The sequence below is a fragment of the Idiotropiscis lumnitzeri genome, chromosome 3, assembly GCF_059441095.1.
Source record: "Idiotropiscis lumnitzeri isolate Australia: NSW breed Sydney's pygmy pipehorse chromosome 3, RoL_Ilum_1.0, whole genome shotgun sequence".
Lineage (NCBI taxonomy): Eukaryota > Metazoa > Chordata > Actinopteri > Syngnathiformes > Syngnathidae > Idiotropiscis > Idiotropiscis lumnitzeri.
In genome coordinates, this window is record NC_142393.1 from 9,697,698 (window position 1) to 9,710,894 (window position 13,197).

Genomic DNA, 13,197 nt, shown 5'->3' on the forward strand with positions numbered 1-13,197 from the left:
ATAATTTCTGTTAATAACAAATCACTAAACCTACCATTAAATGGGCATTAAGTGCACTCATTTAGTTTGGTAAATATTGATGTTGAAGACGAAAAATGAGCCCTAGCTTTGCTTTATGCTCCTCTTCAGGATTGAAAATATTGAGCAGAGCAATGAAGGTGTTTACATCTGCAGAGCGAGCAGCATATACGGTCAGGCTCAGGACGCAGCCAGGCTCACCGTCCAAGGTATGCTTAATTTTGTATAAAGTCAATCTACAGACTATACGCTCTTCATAAAAAAAAAAAAAAAATTCTGTCTTCTTTTTTTCCACAGCACTGCCCAAGGTGATGATCAATGTACGCACTTCAGTGCAGACGGTCATGATCGGGAACTCGGTGGAGTTTGAATGCCAGGCCGTTGGTGACCCCCAGCCCACCGTCAGGTGGAGCAAAGTGGGCGGACCTCTGCCAACTCACATCGTGGTGATGGGTGGCATGCTGAAGATTGAGCGGGTGACGGAGGCAGACGCAGGAGAGTATCGCTGCACAGCCACCAATGATGTAGGCTCGGTGCAGTCCCAGGTGGTCCTCAATGTCCAGTGTGAGTACATGAACGTAATTGGTGGCATTTCCGTGGCAATGTACTCGATTCCTGCAGAGTTACTGCCCATGGTCCTTCATTGTTTAATTGTGTGTTTGTTTGTTTTGTAGCACTTCCTCAAATTTCTTCACTCCCTGAAACGAAAGAGGTGGCTGTTGGGTCTGATGCTGTCCTGCCATGCGTGGCATCAGGATATCCTGTCCCTGAGATCAAATGGTCCAAGGTAACCAAAATGTTGTTTTTTTTTACTCTTTCGCTTTAAGTTTTTGGGGTCAAAGGTGGAATCAGTGTTTTTGCTTCCTTTTTTCATTTACGTTTTTTTTTTTTCTTTCCGTCTTGGGGATGTTAGCCAGAAGTGACAGATTAGCTGCAGATACCGACAACCCTGCCTAACATAATCAGAATCAGAATCACCTTTATTGGTTAAGTATGTAAAACACACAAGGAATTTGTCTCCGGCACTATGAGCTACACTAGTATTCAAAATGACACACGGTTTTTCCACTTTTTGGGAAGTTCATTTTTAACAATAACATTAAATAGTACATTTTATTTTATTTTATTTTATTTTATTTTATTTTATTTTATTTTATTTTATTTATTAATATTTTTATTATTATTTATTATAATTGAAAGAAAAATTTAAATTAAAATTCGACCAGTTTGCACTACCACCTCACAGTGCAGAGGTTGTTGGTTCAAATCTGGCCCCAGCCTCCCTTTGTGGAGTTTGCATATTCTCCCCGTGCCAGCGTGTGTTTTCTACGGTTACTCCAGTTTCCTTCCACATTCCAAAAACATGACCACTCTAAATTGTCCCTAGGCATGATCGTGAGTGTGAATGTTTGTTTGTCTGTGTGTGCCCCAGGATTGGCGGGCAACCAATTTAGTCTGTGTGGGCTTGTATGCATACTGTACTGCGATCCACGAGTTTTAAAACATATTATTGAAGCTAAATAACAGGCTGTCAACAGCACAGAGTGTGTTGTTGTTTTGAGCTGGATACCTGAATTGGCAAAGGGCTGAAAACATACGTACATGATGTCTCTCCTTCAGTCGGGACTTTAACGCTGAAGACTCCCACAATACCACACTAGGTTTAAGCTGTAAATACCAGAGTTTCCCTTTCTTACGTGGTCCATAATGTACAGTTATTTAATCAGTGCCTTTAGTGAGTATCATGTTATTGGGAATAAAGTGTCCTCCTATATTTTATAATTCATTAACCATTTATTTTTCTGGATGCACAACATGTGCGTAAGAGATCACTGTGGCTGAGAAGTAAGTGCTTTTCTTTTACTCTTTTGCTCTCTTGTGACCGCTATGCCTTCCATGTTTAGCTTGAAGGTGAACTACCCCCGAAGTGCTTCCAGGAAGTAAACGTGCTGACGGTTCCTCGGGTCACGCATAGCGATTCAGGGACATACGTGTGCACCGCATCCAACAAACAGGGCAAAGTCGAAGCCTTCACTCGACTGGACGTCCATGGTTCGTCTGCGACGTCTACGCGTTACTGAGTCATGTGATGGAAAATATGCCTAACTGTGAGACGATATCCTGTTCCAGAAAGAGTGATGCCATACTTTGCCCAGGAGCCGCTGTCCTATCTCACCCTGCCCACCATCAAAAACGCCTACAACGCTTTTAGCATCAAAATCAACTTTAGGCCCGATAATGTTGATGGTGAGTGCACTGTGTTGTGTCACACAAGAATATTGTAGCCTTTACGTTGTTATCTCGCGTGTAACCTCATGAATAATGTCATAACATTTTGGTCCCTCTCTCCTCCTTGACCACCTCCCCTCGCCAATGCATTGGGAAGGTCTGATATTGTACGCTGGTGAGTCTCAGTGTTTGAATGTGCAGGAACTGAAGGCCAATGTTCCATCTTTCACGTCTTGCAACTAGCTCGGAGCTGGTTTTGTTGCTTTGAGCACGATGCAAATATGCTGCATGGTGTTTGCCTCTTGTGATGCCTCTAAGCCGCAATCATCCAACTCAGGCGTGTTGTAGTCTCACTAGTTGTGAATTATCAGGGAATAAACAAGAAACTGATATTCATTTGAAAATACAGAAATGTATGCGACACGTATCTGAATCTGTATGCAAAGCATCAGTAATGCTCCAAGCCGACATTTTTAGCGACTGTTTCTCACGGAAGCATGTGGAGATGCACGGCACACTCATAACGTGAAAGCGAATGGCTGATTAGGAATGGGCCCGGTTTGGTCTTTTTTGCTCAGCCTGCCTCTTTCCCCACCATAGCATGCTGCTTTTACCATCCAGCTTTCAAAGCGCACAAACGAGTGTACGAATGAACTCTTTGCAACAAGGGTACAGTCAACTGTCATTAATTCATGCATTACCAACTCACTCAACAGCTGAAATTGTTACTTCGTCAAGCGATCCTTCGTTCGTTAGTTTAGCGTAGACACAATGTTAGTGTGAACAATAATAAGCCTTGAAGAGATGAGGGCTCACAAAAACACTTTTGTAATATCATTTCTCATAATGTTAAGAAGAGAAACCCACTTCACCTCATTATTAAAAATTAAACAAAAAAATTTTGAAATGGTCATTAAATGTTTAAACTCATATATAACAGTTAGTCAAAATCAAAAGTTGTTTTTAATGGGAAACTAAACATATATATATATATATATATATTAGTGTCTTTATGAACGGTTATATAGTAGTTAATTATATAAAAAAAAACGTAACATTTCAGGTCAAATTTGTGTCCAATGAATAACAAAAGAAAAAAATGGCAATTATGTACCCAGAAATGTTGACTGGTTGCCCTTCACACCTTCCCGTGTTCTTTCTTTTTCAACTATTTTAATTGAATGATAATATTTATCCAGCTTATTTAATTTCTTTTGCGTTTTCTTTTTCTTTTACATACCCAGGTATGATCATTTATAACGGTCAGAGGAGGTCTACAGGAGCTGACTTTATTTCTCTTGGCCTTGTCGGTGGCCGTTTAGAGTTCAGGTCAGTTCTTCAAATTGATTTAATGTCACGATTCCTCGCCTATTTTGAGGAGGTGCCAGAAGCACTAACATCCTTTATGTCATCATAGGTTTGACGTGGGTTCGGGCATGGCCACCATTCGTGACCCCAACCCTGTCAAACTGGGAGAATTTCACACCGTCGAGCTGTATCGCAACCTTACCCTGGGCTACATTACGGTGGACGGAGGCGAGCCGGTTAACGGCAGCTCACAGGTACCCCTGTTGATACCTCTGCTAAAGTAAAATGTGTACTTTGTGTTTCATAGCTGCTCTTTTCGTCTCCTCAGGGCAAGTTCAAGGGCTTGGATTTGAATGAGGAGCTGTATGTCGGTGGTTACCCCAACTACACTCTTCTGGCCAAAACTGCCAGCATCAAGACGGGTTTCGTTGGTAGGAATTGAAACTCAGGCCCTGGCAAAAATTTGGTACGGGTGCATGTTTTTCACGTATCTTTGCTTGGACGTGTGCAGGTTGCATTCGCCAGCTGGTCATTCAAGGTGAGGAGGTTATCTTCAAGGATATGGACCGCAGCTCCACTGGTGTTACAAACTGTCCAACCTGCAAAGATCGCCCATGCCAGGTCAGATTCCACCTTGCTTTCAGAATGTTTTCACGCCGTCTCCTACAAATGTTTTCGTTTCTTCAGAATGGAGGCAGGTGCGAGGATTCGGACACCAGCTTATATACATGCAGCTGTCCCAGAGGATTCACTGGCAGCAACTGCCAGCACCACTCATCTCTTCACTGCCATTCAGGTATCGACTAACGAGCAAGCAACCGATGCAATCGAGTATGCGATGTCTGTGACCTTTTGGGGCTTGTGTCTCGCAGAGGCCTGTGGACCAGATGCTACTTGCATTAATCGCCAAAGTGGTTTGGGCTATGATTGTCGTTGCCACCTGGGCAAGTTTGGAAACAAGTGCATGGATGGTAAGACAGGAAGACTCAACTCAGATGGACTTTATTTATAGAGCACTTTAAAAACAACCACAGCTGTATTCAAGGTCCTGTACATAAAGTAAAACTCAGACATATAAAAACAAAGACCGTTAAACAATAAATGAATACCATAAAAACAGTAAACATAATAAAACAATGCCATGTTTCATGCTGAGTCGAAAGCCAAAGAATAAAAATGTGTTTTAAGACGAGTTTTAAAGATGGACAGAGAGATGGCTTGCCTGACGTTTAGCAGAAGGTCTTTCCAATGAGAGGGCCCAGCAACGGAAAAAGTTGAATCCCCTCTGAGGCACCGGGCAGGTACATTTTTAAATGAACTCTAAAAAGCACCAAAAGTCAGTGAAGGTAGGCCAGAATTTGAGTTCCATATTCCATTTAAGAGACGAGCAGCAGTATTTTGGAGCAACTGGAGTCACCTGAGGGAGGACTGGCTGATTCCAAAATGAACATTTTAGATGAACATAGTAATCCAGGCGAGATATAACAACAACGTAGATTGCTGTTTGCCATATGCCTTCGATTAAAAAAATAAATAAATAAAATTAAAATGCAGCTTTAACAACAGCACCAATTCACCAGCCCAATTAAAACCCAAATTTGAAAATGTTGGCTTTAAATAAGACTGCCAGCTGGCTCACGTCAACAGTGTGAGACTGACACCATAACTTACTTTTCAATGATGTTGAAAAAGTTTACTGCCATCCAAGCTTTGATTTCCTCCAGACAGGACAGCAATGGCCTTCAGGTGAAAGTGTTGTTTTTGCTTAGCGGGACATATATCTGAATCTCATCCGCAGAGCAGCGAAAGGAAATACCGTGCTTTCGTAAGATGTAACCCAGAGGCAGCAAATACAACGAAAACAGAAGTGGGCCCGATATTGAACCTGTGGAACACCATATGACAGAGTGGGATTCACTGGAAAAAAAGCTAGAAAATCACGCTAATCTGTATTTAAATACTTGTAATTTTTTATTTGAATGGTTCCGCTTCGTCTGTAATCTTTTGGCCGTAAATTCGCGACTTTCAGCTTTCATTCGATTTGAATTAGGCTAGAAATGTCCAATGGTAGCATCTGAGGAATTTTGCACGTTTTCAGATAGACATAAAGTTTGATGCTTTATCCTTCTCCGTCATCTTCCCAAGGCGAATTGGTAACCACTCCGTTGTTCGACGGAGAAGAGTCGTACATCTCCTACCCTCCGCTGACCAATGTCCATGATGACCTGCGAGTCGAACTGGAATTCAAACCCATTGACAGAGATGGTCTGATGTTCTTCTGCGGAGGGAAGAAAATGAAAGTGGAGGACTTTGTGGCTATCTCAATGGCGGATGGGCATGTAGAGTTCAAATATGAACTGGGCACAGGTAATGTGGACTGTGCTTTTCAAACTATTCATGTCCAGGCTCTCTTGTGTTGGTGATTTTTGTTGAACGTCGATAGAATTGTGCAAGTAGTGAACATGCTTGATCGTGGCAACGTCTCCTCCGTCATTACCCAACTTTTGTGTCCCTCTTAATTTTCAGGCCAGGCCGTCCTTCGCAGTCCAAAACCAGTTTCTTTGGGCCAATGGCACAGAGTTGTGGCTGAGCGCAACAAACGGGATGGTCACCTCAGAGTTGACCACGGCCCAGTGGAAAAGAGGACTTCTCCTGGGAAAGCCCAGGGCCTCAATATCCACACCTCAATGTTCCTGGGAGGTGTCCCCAACATGGAGATCCTGCCAAAGCCTGCAAATATCAGCCATATGTTTGAGGGCTGCGTTGGAGAGGTCGGCTCTCTCGCCAAATCAAAGAAAGCTGCTGCAATATATCATTTTTATGGATTTTGTAACTTCATTTTTTTTTCCATATTTCCTGCTTAGATCTTCATCAACAACAAGAAGCTGGATCTATCCTACAGCTTTACAGAGAGTAGAGCGATCCGCAAGTGTGTGGATACAAGCCCATGTGACCGGCGACCCTGCTTGAATGGAGGCCACTGCATGCCCAATGCAGAATATGAGTACCAGTGCCTCTGCACGGATGGATTTGAAGGTTTGTGCTAACAATGCGACAATGCTATTAATTCATCTGTCTTCAAAATCATTGACATACTGGAAATAAATTCTCATATGTCTATCTTGATACATGCCTTTTGCGCGCCATCCACTGACGCTTTTCCTAATACTTGTCCTTTTACCGGTAATTGTGTGTCGACCGTGCAGGTGAGCGTTGCGAGATCATGAAAGATGTGTGCCAGAGTGACTATCAGTGCCAAAATGGCGGCAGCTGTGTCAACGGACGCTGTGTGTGCCGCTCTGGATTCACAGGCCTCAATTGTGAAGAACGTAAGTGTTGAATGGTTTGGGACACTCGCTGTGAGGTTAAGAACTTTCGTTGAAAAAAAAAAAAAAAAGGATCTAATGATTCAAATTCACCAGTATGGAGCCCCGGTGGCTCTCCTTGGTATTGCACAAATGGGATGGGAAAATGAAGCTTCATGAAGCCCAAGTGATATTTTCTACTCCTCGAGATTTTGCGCTCGGTTTAACGATAAAGGCAAAATCTTTAAACCAATAGTGCCATCTAGAGGAGTTAAAAATGATCACAAGTGCTTCATGAAGCTTCATTTGTACATCACTACCTATCAGTGATTAACTGTTTCTTACCCACGACCATATCATGGATATATATACTTGCGTGAATATATATATATGTATATCCTGCGCTCACAGGCCGCGTCTCCAGCTTCCCTGAGGCCGCGTGGAATTCAGAGGCTAGCGAGGCTAATGGTACAGTATGTGAATATTGAGTCTAACTGATCTGACCGTGACTAACAGGGACCCGTCTGAAGTCGAGGGGCCCCATAACCTCCTGACACATACCAAACATGTGCCTGCACTCCACCTGGGACTCACTTTGGAAATCTGGGAAGGGAGGGAATCGGTACTAGGCGCTAAAATGAAATGCGGTTGTTCAAGTTTGCAAAATGGAATTACTTAATTCTTCTTTTGGTCATGTCATCTCATATAAGATGATCACTCACATCATTGTTCTGCTTGTTGACGACAACTAAAAAAACTGTTCAAATCCAAATGTTGAATGTCCTCCATGTATGTACTTCTTTTAACAACTTTAAAGCACCGATTGTTGTTTGAATGACTTGTATTCTGTGCTGGATGTTTTATTTTCTGCATGGAGTCATCATTGTTGGTGATGGTCGATGGAAAGTGTAAAGAATGTGATTTGATCATGCAACTTTCTCTAAATGGACTGCAGATTCTTGTCCTGCAGATACCAACTCCGTTGATAGTGTTAGTCAGCTTGAGTACATTTTAAAGGGAACTAATGACACAATCTTCCTGAAATGTATTTTATTTATTTGCAATTTATCGTTGTAAATGTTAGGAAACTTCTCTACCACTAAATCAAGTGTGATCCTTGTCAATATCTTCACTGTCTAAACATCCCTCTCAGCAGGTCTAAAAATCTTTGCCACTGGAGGGCGCCATAACAATGCAGATGAGAGGCTTGGCTGTCATGCTGTATTCATTTGTATTCTGTTTGTTTTTTGTTCCTATCGCTTATAGATTCCCCCTATCAATACGCTGCTCACTTTCAGAATGATGGATACATCGCACTTCCTAAATCCATTTTGCAAAGACGGTAATAAGTTTGTGTATCTTGTTTGTTGTACGGATGAAAATATTTATCATTACATATTTATATGCTATAGTGCACATGAGTCGCCCGAGACGATTGAATTGGAGATCAATACTCTCTCCTCCGATGGGCTGATCCTGTGGCAGGGAGTCGTAAGTCCTCATCTTCCTTTTCGACCATTTCCATCATGACATCATTTGTAAAGAACTAGCTCCGAAGAGGCTGAATCGCATGTCACATTTAATGTCATTATTGTCACTTTAATGTCCATCATAATAGCACGCTGCTGTTTGCCTTCACCTCACCGGTTGCCAAACACGTGCACAGGCTCATTCTCGTTCTTGACCGGGCCATCTGTGGGCATGCTGTCTGTATACTGTACATGCATGTTGCTTTTCTAACCTCCCCTCCATTTCCTTCAGGAAACCAATGGCACACTCAATTTGCGAAAGATGCATGCTAGTAAAAAGGTATTCACTCCATTCGAGACACTCTCATCTGGCATGAGTCGACACATTGGCTGTTTCCATACTAATATGTGTACACATTCACCACGTGATTTAGAAGTTTCAGATATTTTTGCATATCAGAAATCAGATCAGAAATCAGAAATCCCTATAGTGTTATTGTACTCAAGTGTGCAACGAGATTAGAGAGCTCCCCTCTCCAGTGCAATACAACAATAATTCAGATAAATATATAAATTCTTTGTATGCCAGTGCTTCTCAAATAATGGGGTGGGCCAGCCTTGGGGAGGGGGTGGAGTAATGCTGAGGGGGGCGCGTGTGACCCTGGGGAACATACTTTTTTTTCCCTCCATACTACAATAAAGTGCAACTCCACCTCCACTCCAGTAGTTGGCAGTAGCGCTCTCATGGCCTTTTGTGCGCCGCAAGTATTTACGAGTAGACTTGTTTTGCAACGAAAATGCTATTATTTATAGTTGCGGCGGAGAGTGGGTGGTGGGGGGCGCACATTGTTTTCTTCTTTCGCTCAAGGAGGGGGGCGTAACATAAAATAATTGAGAAGCACTGCGATATGCTGTGATGAAAACACTCAATTGGAAGCAGTTGGTTAACATTTGCCGGTTCATAGCTTTTTCCTTTTTTTTCCTCTTAAAACGCTGAAGTAAATAATGTGACCTCTAGGAACATGGGGAACACGGAAGAGGCAAGGACTTTATCACGCTGGGAATTCGTAATGGATACCTCATTTTCAGGTTTGTCCTTACTGTTCTGTGAATATACTTCACCATGTTGCTTTGGCTGGAAGTCTTTCTGAGGATTTATTATCTCCAGTTACCAGTTGGGCAGTGGAGAGGCAGAGATCACGTCGCGACAGTCCATCAATGACGGGAAATGGCATAAAGTCAAAGCAGTCAGGTAGATTGCTATTCTTTCGGCGTCGGTATGCACATAATTAGGAACTTCAGTGTGTTTTGAAAATGTTATGTAAAATGTTTAATCCACTGGAAACTGTCAAAGTCAAACTAGAATTTCTCATGACTGAACAGTATAGAGCAAATTCTGTTGCAAATTCTAACTGAATTTGGTCAGTCCCGCCCCCCGCCCTCCGGCCGCCATCTTGGTACGGCCTTATTCATAAAAATTGTTGGCCTCCAAATTCTGTTCCGGTGTTGTAGTGCAGTTACGAAAACGAGACAAAAATATAAGTTGTGTCGGTTTGCTTCTCCTGCAGGAGTGGAAAAGATGGCTTCATCCAAATCGATGGCGGCGCTGCGCTACACGGACAGTCAAAGGGAAAAAGCATCATGGTCAATACAAAAGGCCCCCTTTACCTCGGTGAGTGAACTTCAGAATGACCCGCGCATTAATCGTAAACCCGCCTCCATCATAGGAGTTATGTTCCTCCTCGTGAGAAGTGAAATCCTCAACATAAAAATGTGCTATTGCAATGTTCATTTAAGCATTTATGGCACTTTTTTTTCAAGATTTTTAAACACAATTTAAAATGATTCAAAAACATTTAACTTCATAGAGTGTTGTGTCCTTCGTACGCATCATCCTCGTCCAGGGTGCATGTTCAGAGCATAACTCTTAAAGCCACACACTGAACTTCTACTGATTATTCGCACAACGGCCAACAGGCTTACAAGATGTGCAAGACTGTTTTAGATAATAAGTCATCTTAAAAAATGAAACAAAAAAATGTTCAAATAAACCGATCCGTGAAACGGAAGTCGCTGTAACAAATAGGTCTCTGCTTCTTCCAGAGTCTTACACAAAATTGCGCCCATAATTTTTTTTTAGACATGAGTGCCCTCAAAAATAAGGTGGATATGTAAATCATCTCTTTTGCAAAAATGAGGATGACACGTCCTGTTTTCTCGACTTCTTTCAAATTAAATTTTATACACAATACTGTGCCGCCACTTATTGGTTACAATCCAAAATAGACAAAAAAATAATTATAACTGGACACAAAAAAAAATAATATGAAAAATAGTGAGACTGCAAATGCGGAATTAGTGATGGAAAAATGAAGCTTCATGAAGCACTTGTGATACTTTTTAATATGAGGACGCTGTTGGTTTAACGATGCACTGGAAATGTAATAAATTCCCACTGCACTAGCCTTTATCTTTTAACCAAGAGCACCATCTAGAGGCGTAAAAGAATATCACAAGTGTTTCATGAAGCTTCATTTTCCCATCACTATTATAAGTGGCGTTACACATTCCAAACTTGGTTGTGTGATAGGCGGAGCTCCAGAAATGACAGCCATGACAGGAGGGAAGTTTTCCTCTGGAATGACCGGGTGCGTGAGGAACCTGTCCGTGATGAACGCCCGGCCAGAAGATCAGCAGGCCCGGACCATCGACCTGCAAGCCCACGCAGCTCACAGTGTCAACGTGCAGCCGTGCACGTCATAGACCATACACACCACACACGTGCAAAGACAAACTCCCAAATACACACATACAGTACACCGACACACACGCAGACTGTGGAGTGATTTTTATCTACACACTCGCACAGAGAGACTGACACACGTAGAACCTTACACAAACTTGGTGCTTAGCTGCTACCAAAAATCAGACGTTACGGCAAGATCTTTGTGTGCAAACCAAAACAAAACACAAAAAAATTTCTTCTCTTCCTCAGTTTTTTTTTTTTTCTGGAAGAAGGATAACATGCAGTTTACATACTTTGAGCAGTAGTTTTAGCCATGAGAAATCAGATCCTATGGAGTTGAAGAGGTTTTTACAGCACTGAATTTTTATTTATATGCATATGAATATATATTATATTTGTGGGGGGGGGGGTTTGCAAACTAACCATAACTGTACTTCCTAGAAATGGTTCTGGCATCTAACACTTGCTTATCCGGAGGTTTTCACCGTTGACTTGATCTCTAAAATTTTCTTTTGTCATTTGTGTTTGGCATGAGTACGTTTGTTCGCTATGGGGACGGAGCACATACAGCCGCATGCAGTTTCAGGTCATCAGCAACAACTCAAAATGATCACAAGTTTGGACAATAGCTGTGGAGCATTTATATTTTCAGTGGGGTTTTTTTTAGTTCTCTTTTTTTTTTAAACATGAAAAAAAGAAGACTTGGTGCTAAATGTCCGACAGTAGAATACAGTGTAGGCGGTAGACATGCTTACATTGTTGTTTTTTTTTAAGGTTAATAAGATTCAGAAATTTAATCGAGGATTCAACATTATTTGGTGATAGCGACCATCAGGTAAAAAAATTAATCTCAAGATGGTTTGACGTAACATAACAGAAGCCTGCTACATTCTGTTCATGTGCCTTTTCACCATTCATTTCATCGCCGTTTCGCTTTTGCAACAAATACAAGATATTTTGACTCATTTTAAATGATTTTCACAGGAATGAACATACTGTTGCCTGCCAATTTTTTTTTTCCTCCAAAAAGTTGAAAATGACAATGGCTTCCATTTATATTTACTCAAGTGTGTGTTTGATTTCACAATGAAATTCTTGTATGTTTTTCACCCCACAGCCTTGTTTGATTGAGTAGATCTCCAAAAATGGAGTATCATATTTTTGGGTGTAGCTTTTGAAGGCCATTGAGTAGCTCAACAGGGAGTGCTTGTTATCCCAGAGGTGCCTTGAGCTGTTTCTTTTTGTGATGCTTTCGTGAAATGTGTCATTTTCAGGCGGACACTTCAATACCAAATGTCAATCTGTTCTTTGGAGTTGCTGTGACCCGTGTGGCTCCGATCAAGAATGCTCCCACCAACCTTTTTATTTTTTTTTTTTTTTAAGAACAACACATTTTTTCCTTTTTTTTAAGCTTGAGATGTTAATATGAGCACCAACGTGTAAGTTAGTACTGCTTCATTCTTATTTATTCTACAATTATTTGCCTCCTTTCACTCAGCATTTTTAGACCATTGGTTTTCCCTCTGGGTATCACGTGATTCGTGTATGTCTCCCTCAAGGTTGAGCACATCGCCTAATTTACTCCCGGAAAAGTTCTGCTTAACATCAGACTTCAAACTTTGGTTTTAAAATTGGAGCAAATTGACACCATGGGTCACATTTTCGTTCAAGGCGCAAGTCTGGCGCATGGGTGTTTTTTTTTTTTTTTTTTTGGCGGGGGGGGGTATTTTTGCCCGACTTTTGCGTCGGTATTGGGTGTAAACGTGGCGGTTTGCAGCTTTGTGCACCATTTTGGGATGGAACGTAGAGTTTTCCCAGCCAAGACTGGACAGTTCCGCGTGCACGCCCGAGTAGCCCAATGAAGTGAATTCTACAATAATTCGGAAGGACTGTCCCATGATGGTGTCGGATTTGTGAATGAAATACTAGGAGGTCAACCACGCTCGGCCGCGCAGCGCCAAATCAGTCCGCCTGCTCCTCGATTAAATACACCGGAATCACATTAAACCACCTATGCTGCAAAATAGTCCCTCCTTTTGGCTAGTGTAAAATCGAATCTACTTTTTATAACCAAATTAACAGATGCGCCGAGGGGGAGAACCAGAACCGCCCAGTGAGGCCA

At 41.9% G+C, this 13,197-nt stretch overlaps 1 protein-coding gene across 8 annotated transcripts in view; it reads left to right on the forward strand.

The window, feature by feature from the left end:
• Positions 1-12,453, forward strand: part of hspg2 (heparan sulfate proteoglycan 2) — an 88,411-nt gene extending 75,958 nt beyond the window's left edge. For 4 of the 8 annotated variants that reach the window (XM_088289438.1, XM_088289446.1, XM_088289443.1 and 1 more), the window contains 24 exons: positions 130-227; positions 316-582; positions 693-805; positions 1,923-2,070; positions 2,149-2,265; positions 2,405-2,422; positions 3,492-3,576; positions 3,665-3,809; positions 3,884-3,986; positions 4,067-4,176; positions 4,243-4,351; positions 4,428-4,526; positions 5,701-5,922; positions 6,082-6,326; positions 6,420-6,591; positions 6,762-6,884; positions 7,272-7,328; positions 8,127-8,202; positions 8,273-8,351; positions 8,622-8,669; positions 9,348-9,418; positions 9,498-9,581; positions 9,898-10,001; positions 10,920-12,453. In XM_088289438.1, coding sequence (XP_088145564.1) covers positions 130-227; positions 316-582; positions 693-805; positions 1,923-2,070; positions 2,149-2,265; positions 2,405-2,422; positions 3,492-3,576; positions 3,665-3,809; positions 3,884-3,986; positions 4,067-4,176; positions 4,243-4,351; positions 4,428-4,526; positions 5,701-5,922; positions 6,082-6,326; positions 6,420-6,591; positions 6,762-6,884; positions 7,272-7,328; positions 8,127-8,202; positions 8,273-8,351; positions 8,622-8,669; positions 9,348-9,418; positions 9,498-9,581; positions 9,898-10,001; positions 10,920-11,092 — 2,866 coding nt within the window. In that variant the 3' untranslated portion in view covers positions 11,093-12,453. The remainder of the gene's footprint in view (positions 1-129; positions 228-315; positions 583-692; positions 806-1,922; positions 2,071-2,148; positions 2,266-2,404; positions 2,423-3,491; positions 3,577-3,664; positions 3,810-3,883; positions 3,987-4,066; positions 4,177-4,242; positions 4,352-4,427; positions 4,527-5,700; positions 5,923-6,081; positions 6,327-6,419; positions 6,592-6,761; positions 6,885-7,271; positions 7,329-8,126; positions 8,203-8,272; positions 8,352-8,621; positions 8,670-9,347; positions 9,419-9,497; positions 9,582-9,897; positions 10,002-10,919) is intronic. The other 4 variants (XM_088289441.1, XM_088289440.1, XM_088289442.1 and 1 more) reach the window with 4 other exon arrangements.
• Positions 12,454-13,197: the final 744 nt, after the last annotated feature.